The sequence below is a fragment of the Osmia bicornis genome, chromosome 2 (assembly GCF_907164935.1).
Source record: "Osmia bicornis bicornis chromosome 2, iOsmBic2.1, whole genome shotgun sequence".
NCBI lineage: Eukaryota > Metazoa > Arthropoda > Insecta > Hymenoptera > Megachilidae > Osmia > Osmia bicornis.
The window spans coordinates 2,708,606-2,735,492 of record NC_060217.1 but is presented as its reverse complement, the minus strand read 5'-3'; the positions used below and the strand labels follow the sequence as shown (position 1 = coordinate 2,735,492).

Below are 26,887 nucleotides of genomic sequence, written 5' to 3'. Positions count from 1 at the left end.
TGAAATTCGATTATGGATGAAAATGAAATTGCATGAACAGAGAAATTTGATAGAGTACAGGTATTGACGGAAGACTGATTGGCTGATTGCAGTCTAAAGTTGGATGGCAGAGACACAGGCGCAGAAAGTTCACGGACGTGAGGTGATCGATAGCAGGAAGCACCACTTGCTGATCAAATTATCGAACACTTTTAATTGCGAGTAATCACTCGGGTCAAACATGCCACGCGCGCGAGTGGATACGAGGGAAGGAACTTTTTTCAAGAAACAACACCGATCGATGCTTTTTTTAAGCAGAAAGGCTAAGAATCGATGATTCGATCTCGCGAATTTCACGAAAACCAGGACCGATCCGTCGACGAAAAATACGTCAGAACGTTTTTCCCTCTGCCGCCTTCGCGATGGCTCGTACTTACGGCACGCGGTGGCGAGCAATTATTGAAAAACGATTTGCCCGACCGCAGAATATTCCGCAATTCTAGCTGTCGTTGGTACACATACGTCTGGCTTTCGTTTGTTACCCGCTGATCGTAGCTAACCATCATACCTCGGCAGACTTAGGAGCTGCAAACGATCGACCATCGATCTAGCGTGCACGAAAATCGACAACCCCCGTGATGCTAATTTATTTTCCATCCATATGAAACCGTGATTTACCGTGGAAGTCAGATATCCTCGCTTCTTTCGGCTTCTTTTTCTTCTCGTTTCCATATCCGATCTAACCGAGCTCGCGCCTTTTTTCGTCGTTTCAAGTTAATCGGAGAATCGATTACGGATAAACGTCACGTGGTTAGCCAATTTTAGATCCGTTTGAGTAAAAATAATTGCGAGTGTATTTCTGAGAATAACAAAGTGTCCGAAGAAGAATAGACGATGACAGGGAAGATAATTGATTGGAAAGATAAATCTAGCCCGTTGTTTTTCGACAACGGCTAAAGCCGGGTATCCACCGGTCGAACGAGATCGCGGTGCGGCAAGGGACTAATCCACTTACGTGACCTTTGGTGCATGCACGCATATGCACCGACGAACGTGTGGCATTTATGCAGGAAGCCGAATGGCAGCTCAGCCAGCAGCGATCAACGCTTCGACGAACGCACAGAGCTCGCCCGATGCAAGGAATGTCAAGCAGCCGAAAATCCTTCGGTTCCTTTGTGAGATTACCGTGATAAAGCCACCGAAATTCTCCAGCAAACCTTCGCTAGGATTCCGTTCCGTGTACGCCTCGATTATTCGCCGTCGATACACCAAAAGACTACAAGATCGATCCAACTACCCTTGACCGACGATCGTTTTTTTTTTTCAGCGATTCGTAAATTGTATCATCAGGTTACTAAAATTAGTATCGATAGTTCCATTCTCAAGAGATCGCGGCAACTCACTCGGAAATTACTCGAAATCTTGTGTTTTATTTTTTACCTCGTTGTCTGTGGGTTCATCGTCAACCATTGAACCGATATATCTTTCGCGGTTACGATCATCGAGATTCGTCCTGGGAAACGACAACGACACAGGTTCTCTGCGTTGAAACGCGATACAAAAAGTTGCGGTGGAACGATTCCTGGGCAGACGGTAACCAACGACGAGAGTTAGAGAAGAGGGGTTGTAAAATAAGACGTTCGACTTTCCGTCGTTTTGCAATTTTCATGTCTTCAGACACTGTTTGAATAAAGCACCTCGTGAAAGCTATAGACAGTTCTGGCCGTAAGGGAAGAATAATAAATCGGGCGTGGTTTCGTTAATTCTTGGTCGAACGTTTAAAAAGAGGGAAACCAGGTCGAATAACCCTGACAACTTATTTATTTCTCTTTACTCCCCTCGCGAAGCAGTTGAACGGATGACGTCCATTTATCCGTCCCACTTTCTGTCTGTACCACTTTTTTCATCCATCTCAAGGGAAATACCGTGTGCCTCCATCGAAACCCTCGTCGACTCGCAGCAATTTCTTCGCGCCACGTCCGTCCAGCAATGGGTAACTCGCGCGAAAGTGAATTTCTCGAATGGGAATCTCGTTCGAGCGTAACGAGTGTTCGCTGTACATAATCGCTTTCACTCGGCTGATCAAATTTTATTGCTCCTTTGATAAACGGAACAAGAAGGATCGACCACTGTTCGCGTTCGTCCGACTCGCGATCGCGAAAACGTATCGATAAGCAGAGTGTAAATTGTTCCATCGTGAAATATAAATCACTCGGTAGCCAGGGATTTATCGCGGTTGGTTATATCCGCCTCAATTCCGCGAGACGAGCACCCTTTTTATGGCACCGCAGTGTTTCCACGAAATCGAGAGGGCACTTTAGCCTGCAACCATTTACAACTGTACACTCTCGATACAGATAATCGGGCTCGATTCTCGCCGAGTATCGCGATACAAGAGTGCAACGGTATCGAACGAGGAGGCGTAGCTAATGGTTTTCGTAACGTCGAGAATTTCCTCGGGAGGGGCGGAACGGAGGGTAAAGTGTGCTCGACGCGAAAAGAAAAGAAATAAAAGGAGGAGAAAAGAAAAAATGACGAGTCCCAATTTGCGAGAAATCCTTTCGTCTCAACGGACAATCAAGCTTCGAGTAGAGTCTACGACCAGGTCGTTCCTCGTTCCATCCCGAGTGCCATTTGGCCCCGTACTAACATGCCGCGTCGTTCTTCCGACGAAGTGGACGTACCGAGCGTAGCCGATTGTCCTCTCTACTCTAGTCAGCCAATCTCGAGTAACTGCGGCATCAGCGGGAGTAGCAAAACTGTCAGCAGCACGAAGGAAAAACACGGGTATCTTGTCCGGGTAGAAATAAAGGGACGGACCGAGGGGTAGCACCGAGTTTACTACTAGATGGATAACGTTATACAGAAGAGAGGTAATCCGGCATCACGCTACGTTTCCTCCCACGTCACAGTTCGACGTCTCTTTTTCGCCGTTCCTTGTCCGTGTTTGCCGACCGATCGAGTCGAGAAAGAGAAACGAAAGGGACGCGAAGGGGAATCGGAGCGAAGGGCCGGCCACGGGTTTTTCTTCTGACCATCTTATTGCGGCTCATTACTGCGCGCAGGATGTCCCTCGGACCGGCAAAAGCTTTGTCCCTACGGTGAATCGAACCGAATGCCAGGTGCCGGCTACGTTCCGTTCCTGGCTCGTGAACGCAATACATTATCCGGCGAACGCGAAACGGCAAAAAAAGGGTAACTTACGACCGTTTGCTTGTCAAGCTGGTAATGGCGTAAGCTCTTACCGTCATAATCGGATGACAAGGGCCCGTCGAGCGCAGAAAAGCCACGGTCGCGTCCCTTTTCTGCGCCGACACAATGGGCCGGATAGAAAACCGCGGTTACGTGAGCCTCGTTACTCGACGAATTCAATTGAACCCCGTCTCGCGCCAACGGATAGAAATGAGAATTTCGCGCCACTCTCGGCTGGATACGAATGCTCCTCGAACGTCTCGCGAGCACGCGATCCCATTAACCTGACTGGTTACGTTGAATATCGTTCAATTCAATTGTCTTCCCGGTTGCAGCTTCGGATGCAAATGATTTTCTTGATTCAACGACGAACAACATTGTTACGTACCGTGAATTGACGTTAAATTGTGAACGAGAGTTCTAAGCGAACAGAATTCGCAGCGGAGCCCTGATTTAGAGTATCGTAAAGTCCATTTCCACTGCGGCAATTAACGCCCTAACTGTTTCATTATTTCATGCGTTAGCGTACGACAAACATTACGGAGGAGGCAACGCGAAAGGAGACTGAATAACGAATCACGTGGTCTGCTGTGTTCTCGTTCGCGTAATCGGTGTCCTTAATTTCTCGACCGATTTCTCTCGGCGAGCGTAACGCAGCACGAAAAAATGACGCAATCGCGAGCTGGCCCGGTCGCTCCGACTGTTTCTTAATTACCTCGAACGCCGTAATTTACGAGGCTCGTCAAGATGTCCCGCAAGAAAGCAGCGCGCCGTCGGATAATTAATCTATTAACGATTATTGCTTCTCCCTAACGTGGCCGAGGACTAATTGGCCGTGAGGCGTGACACTATAAACGCGCGGGAGCAGGAGCAACGGTCGAGGTAGAAATGGAAGCGTCGTTAAGAGTGAGCCATTAAACGGACGCGGCAGCCGTTCTACCAATTAGCTGTAATACGAGTTAAGTAGCCGAATAGCTGGAATTTATCTCTCGGTTCGACGAAATGCGGCGACCAGCGTGGTCCTTCCACCTCGGTCACGATAAGTTTTAACAAGCCGCGAGTATCTTTGCCCACCGCGCGCGTTCCAGCCCGGTCACCGTTGTTGCGTGTGAACGATAATTTGTCGAATTTACAGATAATACGTTCTCGCTGGTGCGAGCAACCGAGGAATCCGGAGATTCTTAAGATGGTATCGAGAACCGCTAGCAGCCAGAGAGAGAGAGAGAGAGTCACCTGGAATCTACTGCCTACCGAACGTTAACACGCCGATCGTGACTTTGTCGCGGTGGTCAGTTTGTTCCTTTCAACGGACGATCGATACGCCTTTAATTTCTCGGCCAGCTAAATTAATCTTTCTCCTTCCCGACCGACTACTCGTGACTCCGTTATTCAAGATACCGCCGGTCGTTCGCGGTGAGCAGCGTTCAGAATCGAACGACGCCTAAACGAGGCTTCGAAAGTGTCTCTCGAGTCGCGTCGTGTCAGCTCGTAAACGAGTAGCTGTTTGAAAAAGACAAGTTCCATTCTGGTGGCTTGCAATCTCCGAAACGAGGTTCGCGAGCAACGTTCCAGATAATGCGGCGCCACTGCGAGTTATTTACCATGTTTCAAGTGAGCAGCCCATCCCATTATAGGAGGGTGCACTGGCACGCACACAGTCGCGACGCGTGCACGTTCAAGAGGGTACGTAGACCGGGAGACGAGCGGTCGCGATGCCACAGATTGCGGCCTCGCACGGATAACAGCCATCTCGGACAATAAGGCATAAAAGGTGTAAGCGGTCTCGAAGATCATTGCCATACGGGCAAAACGAAGGGAAGGGAAGGGAAGGGAAGCCGAGCGGAGCAGAGCAAAGCTGGAGCGGACGTGAAGCTATCATTGCATCTCCTCATTACCATAACTAGTTCCTCCTCTTCCTCTCTGCGCCTGTCTTCGTTCATGCCTCTTAGGCCTCCACCTTCTCCTCCTCCTCCTCAATCTTGCTGCTACTTCTCTGTTCCCCTATGTGTTCCACCTTCTTCGGTCCTTCGGCCTCCATGCATCATTCCTGATACACATTCACGCATACCGTCGTCCCTGCAACCGTTCTCCAAACAGAGACAGAGAAGAGGAAAAAAGGAGCAGAAGGATGGGTAAGAGACGCGAGAGATCGGCGAGGAAGCTCGTGGAGGTTCTTCTTGAGTAGCGAGCATCAGCAACAGCTGGACCCACGAGATGTGGACGTTTGCCTTATAAGATGAAACGAAGCTGAGAAATGAGAAGGGAACGGTAGGCACGGATACTCGGGGAAGATTCATCTTCCTCGCAGGAATCTCCGTTGTACTCGCACCAGTTTACTTTCCCCGTTTCACCCATCGAATAACGTAGAGCATTCTTTTTTCGCGGAACCTTCGTGGTTTCCCTTTTCAGCTCGGTCGTGAGTATTCAGCGCCGATGATCGCCGTGGAGAGATGTTCCGGATTATTATGGCTTGTTACCCGTTCTTAAAAGGTAGCCCTTACATCGTCGGCCACGCGGACCGGGAGAAAACATTAGCCAAGAATTTCCAGCCGTTCAACTGGCGAACGACCGCAACAATAGCATCAAGCTATATCTAGAGATATGGCTGGCCGAGCGCCTTATAAGATCAGCCAAAGAGCACGGGGATGAAAAAGGCGAAGAAAAGCATGACGGATAATGAGTCCTCTTTCAGCGAGATAAAACGCGTACCGGCTATTTTGCTTTCTTCACGGTCTCGTACGGAATCTAACCCGTCTCTTCCTTTCTAAGGCAAAAATTAACATTTCTCGCGAACGCACGAAAAACGACGAAACTGGAGCTCGTTAAGCGCGAACGCGACAATACTCGCAGCTGCTGCGTCGAAAATACGAAGACACGCCTCCTTGAATGAAATTTACCATGAAAGCAGGCAAACGAAGGAGCAAGGAGGAGAGGATTAAACGACCGAGTCATGAAGATTTCGGTTAACACCGATACGCACTCACACGGCCTCGACACGTTGATGCGTCGCCAGTGTATCCTGCAAAATGAAGAATCTTCATCGTCAAGCAGATCGCGCTCGTTCGCATAAAAACGTGTCACGCACGCTCGGTGCAGCAAGGTAGCAAGAAAGTAGCCGGTTTCTGAAATCTTGATGGGACCGGACTCGTTCTCCACGCGTTAACCTCCGTGCTCCGAGCATCGCTCGCGAAAAAATACCCGCTCGAGTGATATAATGACGCGTGCGTGACTGTCTTAACAAAGCTGATACGTCCAGCCCGTTTGTAACGCTTTCATGGAAGTCGTACGCATATATTAATGACCCGGATCGTACGTGAAGTAACGGTCAACGTCGTCCTACTTCGTCGAAGATCATATACCTCGCGTCTCTTATTAACCGGCACTGACATCGAAATCGTTAATTACCGTTATCTCGTATTCCCAGGAAGCACCGGTTGTTTGCATAACGTCTTTCCGGACCTCGCCGAAGAGTTTCGCAGTGAAACGCGTGTTGTTTTTCAACTCCCAATAGGGGCAAAGAACAGCGCAGTATTCGCAGACGATTTCCAAGTCCATTTGGACCGGATTACCGGACAAAAGGCGTACACTCGTAATCCCACGATAAAGTAGTCAATACAGCGTGTATCAGGTTTGCGAGGGGAAGTCGATCGGTGAAAAGACGGAGGCGCGCGACAGTCGCAAACGATTCAGCAGCTACTCCCGTGGGTGGAAGATGCGCGCCTTGCCTAGTCTTTGAACAGAGCCGACCGTGTGCGAGCATTTTTGTTTCCTCCCAGAGCGGTAAAGACCCTCGGGAATTTCGATACAATGCTAGTCTCGCGCGCGGATCGAGGGACGCGGGAAAAGGGTTGCGCGCAGCTGTAAAGGACCATGGTAGAACTGTACACACGTACACGTACACACATGCCTGGCTAAAGCTGACTCGGCAAAGTCGTCTTTACACTGGCGCTTGTTACAACTAGAGATATGGTAGGACGAAGTGAAAGAGAGAGAAAGAGAGAGAGAGATAGTAGGATGGGGCCAAGTCGAGCCGCAATCCTTCTCTATCCGCCGCGCCGCACCGACCAAAACCTAGTCCTGTCTCTTCGCCTATCCGTTTCGTTCCTCTGCAACCAGCCATCTTCTCCACCCTCTATCCCTGTGTCTTCCCGTCTTGGCTGCCGCCACTGTCCAAGCAGCGCTTAAGCCAGTTTCACCTCGAGGATTGCATTCTAAGCCGGGGATCGTTAAGAGCTGGCAGATTTGATCCTTTGTATCGTAGCGCCGCTTAACCGCCGGACTTTGGCCAGAGATCTACTCGAGTATCTCCTTCCGCGTCTGTCTTACTTCCACGGATAACGAAGGCAAGAGAAACAATTATTAAGGATCTATCCTACGGGAGTGGTTCGGTTCATAGTCTGTTGTATTAGTCCTCGGATCTTCTCCGGTCAGGGAAACAAGCAACTATCTAACCTTTCGCGTTCCATAACGTTCTTCGTCGCTGGATTAAGCAGAGATTTTACGGGTCTGTTCAACGAGCAACACCAGACAAGAACTAAATTAATTGCGTCGAATCTGTGACGAGCATTTTATGCCTGTAATTTGGCTAAATGTAGAGGAACGTTCGTGGAATGCCGGATTCTCTCTCAGAGTAAACGCATCAGCGGGAGGCTGTTTGCTCGCTCCTTGTTTTCTCAGGCGTTTTAAAAGACATCATGTTTTGCGATCGAGGAGGAGGCTACTTTCGAAACACGTCGTAGCCAGTTACACTGACGCGAGAAGATGACGATGTCTACGGTGAAAGTCCGTTCATCCGTATGACGGATCACCGAATGGTACTTATCGTTGGTATGCCTCTTGATGCAACGAGATCGAACCGAAACTCCTTTTCACTCGAGACAGAGAATATCCCGTGGAAACGACTTTCCAGTGTTTCTCACGGTTGCGATCGGGACGAGATGTTTTTCACGCCACCCGGCTTTACGAAATCCACGACGGGAATTCATAGGTTCAAGAGTAGAAACAATTTCTCTTGGATTTTACGTTACACTAAATGAACAGGTCGAATGAAAAATGCATAATAATGCGAATACTCTGAACGAAGCGCAAAGATAAGTAGGAAAAATCCTCTTACAAGTGGTTCGTTATTACGGCCGCCCAAGAGAACCACAATAAGTTTCCAGTTAGAATTGTATTTACTTATGACGGGTTTTATTTCGACCACGAGAAAGGGATAATTAAAAATTAAAGCTCCTTCTGAGCTTTGGTTAAGAAATTGTCCAACAGGAAAATGTATTACATAGACAGAGATAAAATCAAAACCCGTATCTGTAATTGGCGTAGTGACAATACAATCAATGAATACTCCTGTTCGAAGAACCAATAGAACTTGAACTCAATTTGGCGAATCCATGGTAACTTTCCCCTGCACGAATCAACCACATATCACCGAATCCCCGTTCCCCAAACGAAACTTACTCAACGACATCTAATTTCTGCTAATTAGATACCGTCGAATGAACAACGTCGCTGGCCGTTTCCCCGTGCAGTCACCCTAATGTCGAGGAACGGCTCGCTGAAACTTGGCTGACGCGGACGTATCAAAAGATACGCTCATTTTGCGAGCGAAATTCGCGTATCATATTTCTGCGAGTGTCACGCGTGCGAGTTCATTACAACGTTCCACCGGCTGACATTGCCGGAAATTTTAGAATAGTCACGTCCATGTTATAACGTTTCAACCGTTGAATTCTGCGAGCGTAAAGTCTAGATTGAACAAGCTTTTGTTCAAAGACTTGGAACGCAAGATAAACGGTTGAACCCTAAAGTAGATGACAGTGTAATAAGCCGTGAGCGATTTGAAGAAATCTTTCGAAAGCACGGTATTCGTTTGGAAATCGGTTTGGTGTTCGCCAATTTGAATCGGCGATCGTTCGATTCGATAAAGCTACCGGTTTGGAAAGTCTTATCGGGCCGAGTGCCGGCATCGAATTCGAAATCGTGGTAACGCGGTCAGTGATAGTTGTTTCACCTTCGGTCGACTGTGACCGTGGCCCACGTAATTTCGGCATGATCGACCGCGTCAAGTTGTCGTTATTTATCGGTGAATCGTATTTCACGGCTCAATAACTATGCGTCCACGTGTCTACGAATTTGCATACGTATCGAATCAGTTGTCGGAGTCATATCAGCCTCTGATAACAGAGTGACGTATTTACGAGACGCATGCGATCCCTAGCTGCGAGCACCGTTCCACTTGTACAAGGCGCCCACTGAACTACCCCTAACCAGTCGTTTGTAAATTGTTATTTTATGCAGCGTACGCAAAGCCTCCAAATACAACGTTTGAAAATTGTCTTCAAGTTTAACAATGAAATAGTTTATTCTTCATGGTATTCCATTAGCGACAAAAATTAAGAACTACCCCTAACCAGTCATTTGTAAATTGTTATTTTATGCAGCGTACGCAAAGCCTTCAAATACAACGTTTGAAAATTGTCTTCAAGTTTAACAATGAAATAGTTTATTCTTCATGGTGTTCCATTAGCGACAAAAATTAAGGTCTTCATCAGTATATGGTGGTCTTTTATGATACATTTCATTGCTATCCCTTTCCACCACATTTAAGCTGATAAATACAAAAAAAACAGTTGTTACTATTGATATATTGATATTCTAGTGATAACGATGAATACCTTGCGTAACTTTTCACAAGATGGTGATGTGCACTTTCCTGACAATAGAAACCCACAACCAGGAGCAGCCTTAAAAAATATCGAACGAGCGTGAAATTTTATCAAAAAAATTTGATATATAAAAATTATACTTCGTCTTACCTGCGCAGGCAATATGTAATAACCAACGACGAAAATAAAGGAAAGATATAGAAACAGAAACATATTTTGACCCATGTTTCCTCCTGTCTAATTCCTGACGTTCTGAATAATGTATATGCACATTTCTGTTCTTTATATACCAACATATTTCAAAGTCAAAGTTTATACAGGTAGATAACGTTGTACACGACAAGTGTAACGGTAAAAATAATCAGTAGGAGTTGTTTTTAAATCTTTTCGATAGCTAGAAATTATTGAGACATAAAATATATTGCATTAGGTAGAGATAATGCAATTTTAGGCTTTACCTTTAGATCAACGGTGAATGAACATAATTTTCAGTTAATACAGCTCGGAATCAATCGTTTACGATGTGCTTCGATATTACGGTCCGATAAGGATGTTCGATAAGCTTCTTCAACAGCACTACGATAGCTTCTTCGTCTGTTTGCCACGATTAACGGCGAACGACGCTGTTCTAACCGATCCATATACGATCGAGTTAATCACTCGCTACAACTATAATTCAGGAGGAAGGACGGCAAACTGGAAATTCGCAAGACAATAATTGCTACACGACCGTCGACGAGAATTCGCGAAAGAGCGACACACATTGTTCGCCCCGTTGGATCGTTTATTCCGCGGCCAGCGCATAATTTAATAATTAAACGACAGTAATGACAGCGGATTTTAGCGTTCCAATAATTCACGTCGCGCGATAATCCTGTTCGTGTAACCGGTTCGCATCGAATTAACAATAATTTAATAACATCTGCCCCGTCGATGTCCCTGCTCTCTGTATATATTACAACGGACAAAAGCTTACAGATCGAACGAGTTGTCGCGATCGATCTACCTCCGAGAAAAAGGCTCGTTAAAGAATCGTGAACCACCTGACACGACAACGCGTCGAGGAAGTCGAGGAGGAAGATAATCGTCGATCCAATGGTGCTAACGTGGTTCACGCCCAGCCAACCTAATACTTCTGACGGTATCGGACAACCCATCGAGGTCCCTTACCGAGAAAGTAACCCTTCCACTCCGGTCCACGATGCTAACGAACGATGGGGGATAACGAACGCATTATAATACCGATTCGTATTCGCAAAACGAGACGCGATCCATCACCGAACTGAATGCTCCCAACCCTCGAGCATCGCCCTTCTACTTTTTTTCTTTTTCATTATCGTCTCTTCTCCAGAGAAGATTGCTTCCTCTATCGCCGAATTGAACAGAGTGGTACCAAGTGGTTTGAAATTAAATTCAAATTGTTGCATATTTCAACGGGGTTCGTCGTTCGAGGGTTAACTGATGGATCGACCTGGCTATTCGGGGATTAAATGAACGATCGAAACGGAACAGGTAGAACGGAAGCTGTGCACCGCGGGTACGCGTGCTGCGATTTCACGGCCACGATCGTTTCGCGTCGCTTCGACGGACTTTTAATAAGGCCGCGAGACGGACGAACACGCGCGGCTGCGTCGCTCTGCCGCGAAACGATATTTGTTCCGTGGAATTGCGGAGCGGAGACCGCGAAGCACGCCGCGCATAATGAGCGAGCAAGACGTGCTCTTGCGTAGGGACGCGGATACACTCGCCGGGAACCCTTCGTGGCCTCAAGATTCCTTCAACCGTACGCGGCGTACTTCCGTGGCAACTCGTGTTTTAAATCTCCCTGTGCAAAGAACTTTCGAAACGTGCTCGCTTCCGTGCGAGTTGCTGAAATGAGACGAGCCGAGTAGTCTTCGCTGGCCAATAAACGCGGACCGGTAGTTCTCTCGTGCGGAGTGCGAGTCGACGCATCTTCAATGACTTCTTTAGTTTTCGAGTTGCACGAAAATAGCGGTGGAATACGTTTTCCCTTAACCCATTCACCGCGGAAGGATTCAGGGGGGAAAAATGGACGGCAAAAGATGGTCCATAGAGAGAAGAATATCGTTCCTGGTTGATGCAAAGTGAAACAATTATCTTTTATCGAAATCGAATTTTCTTAATAAAGGGATTAACTAGGAGGGACAATCTGATTGCTGGCGCGTTAAATCGTAAGGACAATCGTATTAGCGCCATTAGAATGGTTCGAGGGGGACTCGTTTGAATTTTAAGATTTAAATGGTCCTTCTCGGAAGGATTTGGGTCTGAGTAATCTCGTCTCGAGGAGTCTAGACGCAGCCCCGGGCGCCGAACTGCTCCAAAGACGACGAGAGACGAAATCAGCATGCGAGGCATCCCTTCGGGCCGAGAATCTTTTGAAGCCGTTCGTACAGAGAAGAATCTTCCACGGAGTCGTTTCGGGCATACATTTCGCGACCGAGTACAAAATCCACTCCGAATGCCATTATGTGGCTTCTCGACGGACACCTTAAGTGCCAGCAACGTAATAACCATCGTCGTTATAATACCATTTACAGTGAAATTAATTTCTGCTCCAACGCCTTCCTCTCGACATTCGCTGACGCGACATCAGCGCTTTTTGTTGCGCTCCGACTGCAGCTTAATAAAGCTAATGGCTATAGATGTACGTTCCGAGAATCTTTCAATTCAGCTGTTACTTTACCAACCAGCCACGTCTCTCGCGACGTTTGTCAGTTTATCTTTTCAACTACTTTGTGCTTCGATTACTTCCGCCGGAATGGAAAACCTTTCTTGCGAATCAATCGTATTTTAATAGAGGAAAAATTCCAAGTCGTTTCTTGAAATTATCGCACCGTTTAGAGAACGATGGTTCGTGTATAAATTCTGAGTTAAAGGAACTTGCACATGTGTATTTATAATATTGTACGTTTGGATCGATCGAATGAAATTTGTGTTATTACGATTGAAAGAGGTAGTTTAACAAATTTATCGTCCCGTTACTTTCTCGAATGTCGATTCGCGTATAGTACACCACTGTTGAATCAATATCATCGTCTGACGAATGCTTGGAGAGATAGCAAAGGAATCGTAGAAACGATATATCTCCGAGTAAACTTTGCTCGCTGTGAAACGTCAGAACGGCGATCCTTCGTCGTTTCCATTCGAGCCGGTTGCCGGTTTTATCTTAAAATATTTCTCGACCGTCCGTTGGGATAATATAATTTACACGAACGGCGATATCAAAGCCACCACGTAGTCTGCATGATTTGTGGTATTCAATTTTATGCTATCCGGAACGCCCGACTCGGAACACTGCTCTCAAACGGGATACTCTCGGTTCGTTCCTACAGATGGAATCCTAAATAGTTCTCTTGCAGAAGGAGAATTTTGATTTCGCTCAGCTCGCAGCGTGGATAACGCGAGAAACCCGTCAAATAGCAAAGGAAGATCCTCAAAAAGTGAATCGGCATGCAAGCCGGTTAGCTTTCAGTCGGAAAACCTCTTACACCACCCCCTATTTCAACGATCCTCCAACACCCCCGACTTCATTTCAAACGCTATAACACGCCTTCTATTCTGATCCGATAAGTACCCCGGGTGCAGAGTCAATAATCGAATCGGCTAAGTGAAAGGTTCATCGTCGGAAAGGTGATCGGCTGCCGCAATTGCGCGTCCCCGTTTTCACGGTGCTGCCAAGAGGGGGATGAAAGGAACGAGAAGAAAAGGAAAGGAGATAAAGGAGAGAAAAAAAAAATTGGTTCTCTCTCTCTCTCTCTGCGCATCTGTGCAAGGCTCGATGGAATTAGACTAATACCAGGCTGCGATCTCATCAATTATTTTCACCCGCGAGCATTAATGCGACCATTTCTCTGGAATCGCTTCGGAAAATTGACCGTCACAAAGACGGATCAGCGTTTCATGGAAACGTTTTATTTTCCCAATGGAGCAGCGCAACGCGCGCGAACCAAACGAAATAACGATATTAAATGTTGTACACTCGAGCGGATCGTATCGATTGTTTCGTTACATTGTTAGCTCGCGTCAATCCTGGCGACCCGAATAAAAGGTCCGGAGGGAGAAAAAAAGAGCGAACGCGTCGCGTTTAACTGCGACAGCGTCAATTTGTAGTTTAAAGAAACTAAACGAATGGAAAAAGGAAATATTTCTAGGCAGGCTCGCTCAACTATCAAGTTTTCCACCCCCTGTCGGCAAATCCAGCCAACCCGTCCGCCATTTTGACCCACTAACGAGCCGCAGTTAGAGACAAAGCATTTATTCAACGCTTCAAGGAGCTTCGGATCAGAAAGCCGATCTCTGTTAGCCACGATCGTGCCCTCGTTCCTCGTCCGCTGATTTTTCCTTCCGACTCTCGATATCGCGCACACTCTCGACGTAGAGGAGCAGCAGAAGAGCTTTTAAACAGTGCCGCGACATCATTTTGTACAGGAACCTGCGTTACTCTCGCACGTACACCCACGAATACGCGCACGTGTGTATATACATATAGGTAACTGCATTTACCCTGAATCCTATTTACGACGGGTAAAATCGCATTGAGGGGATCCTATGCTGCGAGTACCTTGGGAATAGCCCCCGTGCATTTATACAGACCTCTCACCCCCCATTTCCCAACCCCCGCTGCTCGCTCCTCCGACGCGGTTGCAGCGAACAGCAGCCGGGCCGCGTATGCAGATGCATCGCTAGTATTTTTACGCGAGAACGATGCGCGCCAGCGTTAAGCACCCTCGCGAGCTTCGGCATTTTCACCGTTTTCCCCCTGTTTTTCCTTTTTCGCTCGTTTCCGTTTCTTTCGATATCGTTCGTTCGTGGCTGCACGAGTGCGCCAGTTGCAAGTTTACGCGTCGTTGGGTTAGGTTACTTTTACAAGTTTCTGAATAAAAATGATTTTCACGAATTTCTGGAAGATGTTGAAGATGCGGTAAATCCTGAGATGGATGAATAAGAATTCCGATGAGAAATGTTTATTATTGAAAACGTGATTCGATTCAACGAAGCGAGCTATTATTTCAGCAACTGACCCCGCGATTCTTTCGCGATTTATTTGATCAGAGAAGGTAAATAGTTACTCAGACCGTGCTTTATGCCCTTCGCCCTCGTGGACGTCGACGAGTAGCGCACTGCGACGTGGTATTACTAAACATATCATTTATTCACCAAACACGGTCGGAACGAACGTACGAGAGCAGGTCGGCAGACCGACGTTGTGCACGGTGCACAATAAAGCCGTCGCGGGCCACGTGTTTGCGAACATCGAATAGAATTCAATGTGGACACGCGCGTTCGCAAATATCCACAAAATTCTTTCAGCCCTCTCCTTCCACGCCGCCATCGTGAAAACGTTTTTTTCTGTTTTGTCCAGCTCGCATTCGCGCGACTATGGCCACTGTGTTTTCTCGCAGCCGTCGTGTTTAACCCTTCCGATTGTTCCCGACTTCGATGTCGCCGATTCTGCGACGGGTTCCTAGACGAGTAATTGACTATAATCACGCGAAACCACGATAGATAATGAAATTTACTGAAGATTGATTGCGAATAAGCGTACGCGCACATTAGAAGCTTATGGATAACCGTTAACGATTGGAATGCAATTACGAAGAGTATGTTGGGTTTTTAAAAGAATTACCAGATAAATGATCATGAACTCAAGTGATAATTTATCTATGTATTGAAGAAGGGACGGATACGATGGAGGGATAAGGACTTCGTTTATATTCCAATAGAAAATTTTGCTATCAAAAATCTTCGAGATAGAAGCTACTCTACATACTTCCGCAAAAACTGTGCGCCATTTCATACATACTATTCTGCTGCAACCATTTCGTCCAGCTAAATTCCAATCTAAATTCCAATGCGTCCAGATCGGAATAGATTTTGCATGTAAGAACGCGAGAGCAGAACGCCCCGCGTTCGCACGTCGATTCGAACGCTGGGTAGCGTCCAAAGCACCCTTCTTGCGTTCATCCCTTACCCCAGCTCAGAAACCCTTCCGATAAATTGCGGAATGTTATTTAAGAAATGAAAAAGAATTCAGATTGAAAAGGATGTTAACGTGAACGTACACGTAACAAGTGTTTCACGTGTAACGAGAACGAAAATATGCATCGACCTGTACGCTTTTCCACTGCATTTTCATCCCATTCCGGTGGCGTTTTTCAGCCACTTTAGCCGACTGCAGTGGCAAACCGGCGACAATGCGGAATAGGAATTTCATTCTGCGCGAAATGTCGCACGCTTCTCGTTTTTTTTTCCTCGCCCAAGCACCCGCGACTGTCCTGCATCCGGTCCCACACCGTGATTACATTCGACTCGCGGTGCAAGCGAAGAGGGAAGCGAGAAAGTCGCGGAAACACCTCGAGCAGATAGGGAAATTAACTGATGCAGCGAGATCTCATTACCATTTCGCTGAAGGCTCGTTTCGACTCAGTATGCCAAGTCGAGCTGATGAGTGGCTGAAATAATCACGAATTAACCGAGTTTTCACGCGTTCCTCGACCCCTCCGCGCGGCTCCGTTTTCATTCGAATCGAGCCGAGACGACGCTCGGATAAACCGTCGAACGATTTATCACGCTACATTATTTAGCCGTGTGCCAGTCGCAGAGGTATTCTTTCCCGTGCTTCTCGCGGAGCTGCTCTAGAAGTATCGTTAAATATTAACCGGTGCACTCAGTATCGCCCCGCGGTGTCTCTCAGCCACGTTCTTTCGTCTCTTGTTTGCCGCTTGGCACTCGGCTCAAAATGCAACACGAACGGACGTTTGCGAGAGTGGATTATAAAATTGCGCCATTTTTGTCTACCCACTTCGAATAATTGACATTTTTCGCGGCAAGTTCGTAAAGTACCTACACTGATGCGATCATCCCATCTGATTTTTCTAACGAAAATAGTAGCGATCCGTCGTCTCGCGTCGTAGTAGGTCGTTCGAAAAGCATTCCAGGTAGAAAATACCTCAAGTAGAGATCGAACCACGGATCCGTCTTGAAACGACGTGCCGAACGGAACAGGGAAGTTAAACGAAGCGAATAAAAGAATTAGACCAGGAAAATTGAATTCAGCCGACGGAAGAGACGAGAGGATCGAAGTGGTTGAACACACAAAAGCCGGCAGTCGGAAACGGCAAATGTATCAAGCGTACATCTTTAATCAACTTCGATTCGTCTTCCGGAACGTTACTTCTATCTCACGTTCAACCAGCAAGCTACGAGGTGGTTCGTGTCAAATAATTCTATGAAGAGCAACGATCAAGCGACAAGATCGACGCGAGATCCTCGATTATTACCCTAACAGAGAAATTTTATCTCGAAGATGTAGGGAGAGAAAAAGGCGTTTCGTCTCGGAATCGTCTGCTAGACTCGTCAGTGGAGCTGACGATAGACGATCCCTGCCCCAGACGCTTATAACTCCGCTTTTTGGAACTTATGTCGGAGAACCGCCAGCGAGAATAGATCAAATCCCGTCGCCACCTGGCGGTCGCCGCCCCGAACTAACCATACGAATAAGAAAATTGGAGATGTTTAAAATGAATCTCCACGAGGATAAGAAATCTATCGCTGGGATATTTATTGAGTTCGATACCGGTCAACTGGACTGTCTGGACATCCACGGTTGTTCTGGTTCAAAGATTACGATCATAAGGAAAAACCTTCCCTCTGTCGGCTGTTTTCTTTTCGCTCTATCTCTTCGGTTCCCTTCCACTCGGTCCGGTGGCGTCGCTCTCTATGAGAACGTTCAGCGACGGCTGCATCGCACAGAGCATTGCTCGCCACGGCATGCATTATGGAACGAGCGGGCAACGATTCTAGCGGAAAAATTGCGGACACGCGAGACGGACGCGATCTGCAGCCCGACTACCTACCTACCTAGATATGTACCTAAGCACCGACCCAACGTTCACTCGGTTGCCCCTTTCTATCCTCCGGAGAAGATTGCTTTTCTATATTGCGTCCTTCCCTTCGTACGCGTTTCTATGTTGCGGCTCTTTTCCATTTTAAGAGAAACGCTAGGGAGATCTCAATAAAGCGGTTGCTGATCTCGCACGACCCCGTCATATGTACTAGGAAATTAGTAATTGTGTTGGAATCTAATTAGCGTTGCCATCTATTACTCAAATTGATGGAACCAGGAATATGGGTTCATCATTGAGAACATTGTTTGCATCAATGTGAGCGTTGTCAATGCGAACAGAGATGAACCATTTGGATCCAATAAACCTGTCGAATCGCATCATCATCGATGCGAAATTACAAAGACAAAAGTCATTCTATCTCGAGCGTTGAAGAGGCAAAATTGCCGGTCGTTCATGATGGTAATCGGAAAAAGAGAAACTGAACATCTGTCGACAAACGGGCTGACAGTGACGCAGCGCGAAGTCTAGCGAATTTGTCGTCGCCAGGAAATTCCGCGTCGAGCAACCCCCGCGGCTGATGATGGAAATGCCGGCGCGTAACGCGGCCGTCGCGTCGGCCGAGCGGTTGTAAAAGAAATATTCAACGACGAATGTGCAAATGAGGGAGGAAAGAGACGTGCTACCGCTCGTCCCATTTGCCTCCGTAGAAACGTTACGAGGGAAAAAAGCAACGCATCCGCAGTTGAAGCCGATGCTACGAGGAACCGGGCTAAAATGACAAGAGCCGTGTAACGCTGATGAAAGGAAGGATAGAGCGTAATCCCCTTGAGTCCGATTCTCCAGAAGGGTTTGCGTCACCAGATGTGGCGGAATAATGATGTTTTAAATTTAAACGGTACTCGAAAATAAACCGCGTTCCTGGCCATCGTTGAGAATTCTATGCACGCACACGTAGCGCCGTTTATTTGCCGAATTTAAACCGGTTCACGTGCGTTTCCTTCGCCGCAACGTCTGCCGCGTTAACCTCGCGGTATTTGAACAAGCATCGTACCCGTTCACCGATCTAGATGACATTTTAAGCGTGACCCGGTTCAGGTGAAAAATCACGAGGCAAACTTTTATACGTTTATTTCTCCTCGCCCGTTTCCGTTGGTTTATTATACCCGCGCAACGTGCTCCGCTCGTGTTCCGTTGGATTTCGACTTTCGATAGGAGAAAAAGTTATCCGCTCGATCGCGTAACGTCCGGTTCTCGTTGCGAGGAATATACAGTTTCGATAAAAGCGATACATCATACCTCTGGCCGGTGACCGAAAATCGTACGAGAGATAATCGGCGGCTGCGAAATAAAACGACAAAGTGTCGTACAAAATGACGAGCAACCGTAATGACAGGCCGCTCCGCTCGCTTCGTTCGGTAAGATTGATAACTATCCGATGCACCGATCGAAACGAGAAACCCATTACTTATCTTCGAAAGGACTATCATTATGCGCGTTCCCTTACGCGAACCAAAATCATCTCTACCAACAGACGAAGCAACGGATCGGTAGCATAAGAGTAATTAGTCGAAATTATTCGACGTCAACGTACGGGAAATCAATGTAATTTCGCTAGAACGCGGGACGATCATTTTCAATTCGCCCTCCATTACACGCCTAAGGACAGATAATAATTACGCTCTTCTTTTCGATCGTCCTTTTGCGCATGATTGATTGTCTCGTTCGAAGCTTCGACGATTTAAAGGAATTTTCAAAGAAATAAGAATTTTTCATTCGATGACACTTACCTGAAGATGCAGCTGTCCATTGTTGTCGACCCAGCCGATGACCATGTCAGCACCGAATTTTCCATCGTCCTTGGTGAAACCGAGTCCCACGTAGCCCAGTGTTTTCACTTGAACCTCGAATATAATATCCCTCTCGCCAGGTGTCCAAAGGACCAGGAAATTATCGTCCAGCACGGCGCTGTGTTTCCATTCCACACAGAAGACACCGCTGACCAACAGGAGGAAACACGAAGCGATTACTGTCTTCATCTTCGACCTCTAGTGTTCTCTCAATACATCTGCAATCAGATCGTTAACGTGTTAATACATAGCTCAAAAGTGCGCGATAAACAATTAAAATTACGCGGAATGTCTGGGAAACTTTCGTTACAACTCGACGTTGAAATTGTATTTAAGTACTTCGAGTTCTTGCACTGGAAAACGTGGTAATGATGCAAGGCAACGATCTGCTTTTTACTACTCGTTAACTTTCGCGTTATAACGCGTATAGATGCTTCGCTCCCATCGTCATCGAACCCAGACTCGCGTATAACTCTCGTTTCTATGCTGGCGGTAGATCGTTAGGCTTCTATTTAGGAGTATTACGCGGCCATAGGAAGGCCGAGCAATATTTTCCTTTAATATTTTAACAGCGGTAGCTGTCCATTAGCCGCGTTGCAGCCGCATCGACGAGTTCCTTTAAAACATAAACGACTCGCCGCTGCGTTTCACTTCCCGTTTCGCATGTGACCCGTTTATCGTGCAAAATGACGTCCCTGTACGTACACCTTTCTTTCGCCGACCATTTTCACTTGCTTCCCGTGAAAAATCCTATTAACTTCTTTACTGTTTTCCCAACGTACACGCTTTGTGTTCTAGTGGATCCAGTGTTACGAGAGAACGGGGACAGGAACATTGTACCGCCACGTTCAGGAAATTACGTAAAATTTCTGGCTACCGTGGATTAAAGCGATTCGATCTAACGGTAGATACGTTTCAATCGATTTATCTCGTCGACTGTCCAACGAATCGGTCCGCGCTAGGTAGATTCGCTGTTAAACAGAAAGATTAATCGCAAACTCGATTCGCGGACGATGATTGATGTTGACCTTAATTCCCGATCGCCTTATCGCGAATCGCCGGTGTATCACCGATATATACGTTCTCGTTTCCGGTTCTTTCGCGACCTCGCGTCGATACCGCCGCCATCAATTTCACTTTGCTCCGACCAAGAATCCGTACACTTTTCGGACGGGAAAAGAAAAAAGAAGTGTACAGAGTAATTAACGTTTCGGCCGAATAGGTACGCTACGGGCGAACGTAGAAAGAATTTCACGGATGATCGAGCGAGAAAAAGGAAGAAGTCTGTTAAACGCGGTCAGCAAACACCGCACCGACGGATGAGTCGTTTATACGAATATTGCACTCGCGGCAATCAAGCAGGACGGTGGAAGTGAATTTCGAGAGGAAAAGAAAAACTCGATTCGGGGCTGCGGATTAAGCGGTCCGCACACACTCGCTCCGGCCGGTGCACGGAACTGCGCGTCGCGAGCACCGACAAGCAAAAACGAGCAAGGAAGAGTTGCGCCGGTATGGAAAGCGGAACGGGTTAAAAAAGAGAAGAGATTCGTAACCGCGGTCCATGATGGCGGCCGAAAAACAAGCCGCGGAAGCGGTAGCGCGAAGGAAATCGAATTGATTCGGCAACGGGGACGATTAAAAAATTCAATGAGGGTCGCGTGCGCGGCGAAACGGTCGATCGTCGACAGGGGAGGACGGAAAAACAGATGGCCGGTTCGTCGAAATCTCTTTTGTCCGCGCCCGTGTGCAAACATCCGACGGTAAATCAGCTGGACACTGTCAAGAGAACTGTCAATTCGAAAGCAATCGAATCGATTAACAGTAACGATCGCGTGGACGCTCGAACGAGGCGGATGCAAATCCACGAAACGATGCGACGTAACGTCCCGAAGTGTCGGACGAGTGGGCGCATCGCGGTACCGTTCAACTATTCGTTTCCCGCGGTTGGAAAAGCAGAGAATTAAGCGGATCGCAGAGATCATCGATCAGTGGAACGCGTCGTTCCTATATTCTGCGCCTCCATGTTTTCCCGTTCCGTGGAAAACGCTGCGATTCCGACCGGTCACGTGCTTCACGCGATTTCGAGCACCGCGAAACGACCGCAACTATGGGACAGAACGTTTTAATTAACGACAACAATGGTGTAACGCGTAACCGTTCGAGTAACAGGGGCACAGAAGCGATGTCGAACCAGTAATATTCCGCTTGGTACATAATCGGGATCGATGGCTTTGACTTAAGTACCGTTTAACCGGCGGAATTAGTGGCAAGCTTTTTGGCTGGCTCGAGTTAATTGAAACCAATTCTATTTATTACGTTTCAACTAGGAAGTATTTATCGACAATTACTCCATAGAAATTTTAATTATTAATTCCTAGATATTTTGCAATCAAAATTCTACATTGTAATTGATTATATTTTATACTATATCGTTTGTGCCTTTCAATATTGGAACATGTATAAAAAATAGTTCGAGGAAGGAAACGATTTATATCAGTTTTTAACGGTAAACGATTTTGTAATAGCATAATCCTGGACTGGATAAAATTAAATGGTTCAAATTCACGGGTCGCGTGCTTTTCCGGTCGGTGTCGAATCGATTGTGTTGGTTACATAACATGGATCGATTGGGGATTAAAGGTAAATTTGAGTCCTGTAATTTTTAAGCGACGGATTACGGTAAAACGAGTCGGAACGTAAATTTAAAAAATTCAGTCTTTCTCGGATATTTTAACTCCGTGTAATAGAGAATTCACTATTGGGAAATGGATGTAATAGTGATGAAGTAAATCCCGGATTCGGTCTGCAATGTTTATGAGACTAACATTTAATCGATAATAGCTATTACGTTGATTAAATTAATCCTTATTACGAGATTATCGAAGTCATCAATTTTTCAAACGGAAATTTTATCAATTTAGGAGTAATTCGTTAGAATTGTACACGGTTTACTGAAACATAATCATCGCCGACGGGGCGCAGCGTCAGGAAACTTGGATCCCAAGAAGCGGAAACCGCAAATAAGGTCGTACAAATAGTCAAAGTTCGACCGGCAATCAAACTGTACCATGGAAACTCTACAGCTTCAAACGCTCGTCAGAGAAGCTTGTTTTCGTGCGCGTCCGATTCTTAATAATTGCCTCTGTAACGATTCATGATATTTCAACCGTGAAGTTTGCGTCGTCGCTGCGAACTCATTAACCGTATTGGAAAACGTATTTTTCACTGTCAATTATCATCCATGAAATTAAACAGAGAAGTAACGTGAAAGAAAAAATAAAAAAAAATATCAATCGCGACGATTCCTCAGCGAATAAAATAGCGCAAACCGAAACGGATGCACGCGAGTTGAATCGTTATCCTGTTCCTCGAATCGGTGCATCGAATACACCGAATTTGTGGCCCGTCCGACTATGCCTCGCAGCATCCCCCGACCGATCCTCACACCCTCGGGAATCCTCGCTTATGCATGCACCATGCGCGACGTGATTTCGTCGATTTTACGGTGCTAGTAGAGCAACCGCCAATCTGAAAACGATCGATTCAATTAACAGTAACAGCGGTGTAATACGCGCCGGATGCGAGGTGATGCATCGACAGGAGCAGCTGTCGCTCGGCGAACTCGAACCGTTCCACCGTACGGAGAAGCGTCAACTCGAATTGAGAGGACAGTGCGGGTCCGTGATACGAAAAGGGTGTTAAGGGAGGGGAGAAGGGATGAAAGATGACAGAGAGAGAGAGAGAGAGAGAATTTCGTGGCATTTTGATGTAACCCTCGAACCGTAAAAAAATATCCAGCTGAACGACTTAATGCTGACAATTTCGAAGAATAATAATTCAGTGATGGTATTTTTGTTTAAACGTCGGTAAATCCTTCGATCTGTACTACTGTGCGGCGACACGAGTAGGAGGTATAGGCAATGGTAGAGGATTGGTGGAGAAGGGTAAAGAGGGATGCGATTCGAGGGGGATGCAGTGGGCAGAGACGAGGCTGGCTAACACACGACTACCACGGACGGGTTTGATTTGCGGCGTGTCGTTCAGTCGATTGCTCTCAAATTGCGTCCAGCGCCAGTGGCATCAACCTGGAACGTACCCCCAATACATTGACGCCCCGGAACGTCAGAGGGGCCTGTCAGCTTTTCCATCCACGCATGGCTCGTGCATCCACCTATTCTACCCTTTCACGCCCCGGCAAAACCAGGCTATTCTCCTACCTTCACCCCTCCCGTATCCTCGAGCTGGCGCGCAACCCTGCTCTTCCAGCAGCCACCACTTTGCCGTTCAACTTCTCTTAAAGTTAAATAAATCGTCGAGTGGCCGACGGTGAAGCGGCCGGATCGAAATTGCGCGAGAACTCCCTTGCTCGTCTACGATCGAACGACACAGCCAGGCTCAGTCGCGGTGGCTAGGATTGTTTGAGAAACGGGTGCCCGCTCGTTGTTAGAACGCGAAACGAAATTGCACCAGGAGGCTTCCTCCCTTCCCGTAAACGAGAGATGTTTTACCGCGCACCCATTGGTCCGCAGTCGAACTACCGCATTTCGGATGTTACTATAAGCCGTTGGTTCGTGTGTGCCAGCTAGAAATTTCCGCTCTCCGAGTGGTCATGTACAAAATATCAACTCTGCCGTACTGCTCGGCCAGGATAAATAAAGCGGAAAGCATACGGAGGCTGTCAGAAGCAAAGCTCCCCGTCCACTCTAGCCAGATGCGAAGTACAAGGGCTGGCTTCCGGCAGTTTCGCATGAATTCTCGTATTCGTGAACCGTAGCGGTGACTAAAACAGCCCGGAGCATCGAATAAATTTCATCGGTCCGCTTGATCGTCGTTTATGATTTCCAGACGATTTAAACGATACAAACGAACGAAAGAAAGAAAGAGAGAGTGATTCCTTTTTTATTTTTTTCTAGTCGATTTTCCGCTAGACGAACGAAAGGAAAGGGAGGGGAAAAAAAAGAGAGAGAAACTTTGTATCAGCACGGTCGGACGGGGTGGTTCGCTTGAAAAATCTGATGCGCAACGTTAAAGAGCAAGCTGAAATGTAATTTCTGCGGATGACACCGGAGATAAGCGTGACGTGGGATATTATAAAGCCGCGGTTCGTTCGCTTTTAATCGCCAACAAATTCCAACGTTATCGGGATGTAGTTAAAAACAGTATACGACGAGAACGAAAGGCAACCGAGAACTTTTCAAGACCGAAACTTTTCAACGTAACCGATGCGCTGTCGTCGAACAGAAGACAGCCGGGCCTAGTCTCGTTCATCCATCAAACTGACACCGGTCGCTTCGTTCCTTTCCATAGGAAAAAAAGAAGCAAAGGGAAGAAGAAATCATATACCTGCTGACAGTATAGACTTGAGACGTCAATTAACGCCCGTAAAATCATCCGATGTCGCGTTAAGAAGAGTCTGGAACGCGTTCTAAATTGCCTTCTCTATCATCGGGTCGCGTCTGAGGTCTAAACGTTTCAAAGTTTCAAGGCGTGCTGACGCGATAGAAGGCAACAGAACGCGCACGAGTAGAGTGCATTAATGGTACCCCGGTGTCGGTGTCTGTACAGTTTGTCCGTTGTACATCGAGCTGATCGAATCCATTTGTACCGAATTGATCGAAGCGTCGATGAAATCCATTAGATTGTCGGGTTCTCTCTATGAAACGGTTCGTGTAAAATTATACCGGCTAGCAAAGACGAATCTCGTCGGCCGGGTTAACGAGTTTCAAAGTGTTCGCGTCACGTAACGACAGAAATGCAGTCTATAGCGAGCGGCCTTTTTATCGTTGCACCGGGATCTGCACGCGTTTCGTAGCACTTTTCATCGTACCGAGATTGCATACTTTTTAGCTCGCAGGAATATCGCGATACCAAGTCGGCGGCGGTGTTAACCGTAAACCCTTGTATCAGGATTCATTAAAATGTAAGAATTATTTGCTTAGAACCTTTGTTAGGGACGACTTAGCGCCGCGTTTATTCGTTCGATCGTTGCTAATCGGCCGAGTACGTGACCGTGTCGAAAAACACGCAAGAGCGATTTTAAAGTAACGCGAACGATACCGTGTTGCGAAGTGAAGAATGGGATGAAGCGAACCGCAACGCGTTACCATTCTCGTTTGCATTCGCCATTAGGCCAGCCCGTTATCCACGTTATTTCGAGCCGAAACTTTGGACGGCTAATCGATCGATGCTCTCGAAATCAAGCAACTATTTCGATTGACTTACGGTCAACAAATTGCACGCTTATCGATTAATAACACAGTATTCGAAAATAACGGAAACAAGGAAATATATTAGGCAGTTTTGTTCCAGTCGAAGAGGTACTCGGTAGCAGGAAAGCCGATAAGAGGATTCCAGGAACGGGTTAGCCTGGCAGCAGCAGCCGCGTTGCGCTAAGCCCGCGACCCACTTTTCCCGTAGTTTTCCATTTTAAAAATGACCGAACCGTATAACTTCTACGCGAAAATCGTGGTATTCGTAATGTGCCGAGTGTAAAGTTGGCTCCGCCTGCGAGAAACCAGCTAAAGGACGAGAAATCGCGATGCCTCGTGCCGTTCTTACCGGCGCGGCCGGGAGAAACGAAGAAGAAGCACGACGCGACGCGACGCGCGAAAAGATAAACTTGGAAAGTTTCGAATAACCCGAAGAAAGAGAAGCGGACAGGATTTTCTTCGGGCTTGGATAAGAGGATGCACGGAACGAGGAAGAGAGAGATAAGAAAGCACGGGAAAACGACTTTCAAAGTCGGAAAGAATGGAATAACGCAATCGCATCGATGCAACGTTGGGTCACATAGATCATTCTATTGCTGTTGTTTCTACTGCAACCTTCTCTGGTTTGGAAAACTGATACGCATCGTGGAGTATGAAAACGTCTTGATAGCACTTGCTCGAATTGCGTCTACGACGACGGCGAAAGGAATAGAAATTCTAGCGACAACCGGGACACGAGGAAAGCAATTAATTTTAAATGCGAAACGGTACGCAAACGTCAGAAGCCGTACACGCCAGCGGCGTGACGTTTTTATTTTCTCGAGCTCGCGTGGCCAGTGTGTTTTTCTGCTTGCTACACACACGCCGCTGGCTCTGCATCTTGCATTAATTCTAACGCCAAGTTTGCAGTCGTCTCGCAAACGTGAAATTAATTTTCCTCTGTCCGGGAACCGCTTGCGTCAACCGCGGAGGATGCGGTGCAGTCGCGTCGCAGAAAAAGGAGCGAGGGGAGGGAAAAAAGAGAAACTGGCGGAAGTAAAAATACGACGTTTCTTCGCGGAAACGTCCTTTGTTCCGGCAGGACCGGAGGATTGTCCGGCGGATGCGTTTCTTTTTCCTCCCCGGTT

The 26,887-nt window shown here is 47.0% G+C and overlaps 1 protein-coding gene across 3 annotated transcripts in view; it reads right to left on the bottom strand.

Annotated features, from left to right (window-relative positions):
- The window catches only part of LOC114874090 (MOXD1 homolog 2), a 152,613-nt gene that overhangs the window by 56,010 nt on the left and 69,716 nt on the right, over positions 1-26,887 (bottom strand). For all 3 annotated transcript variants that reach the window (XM_029183028.2, XM_029183029.2, XM_029183031.2), the window contains one exon: positions 19,492-19,769. In XM_029183028.2, coding sequence (XP_029038861.1) covers positions 19,492-19,740 — 249 coding nt within the window. In that variant the 5' untranslated portion in view covers positions 19,741-19,769. The remainder of the gene's footprint in view (positions 1-19,491; positions 19,770-26,887) is intronic.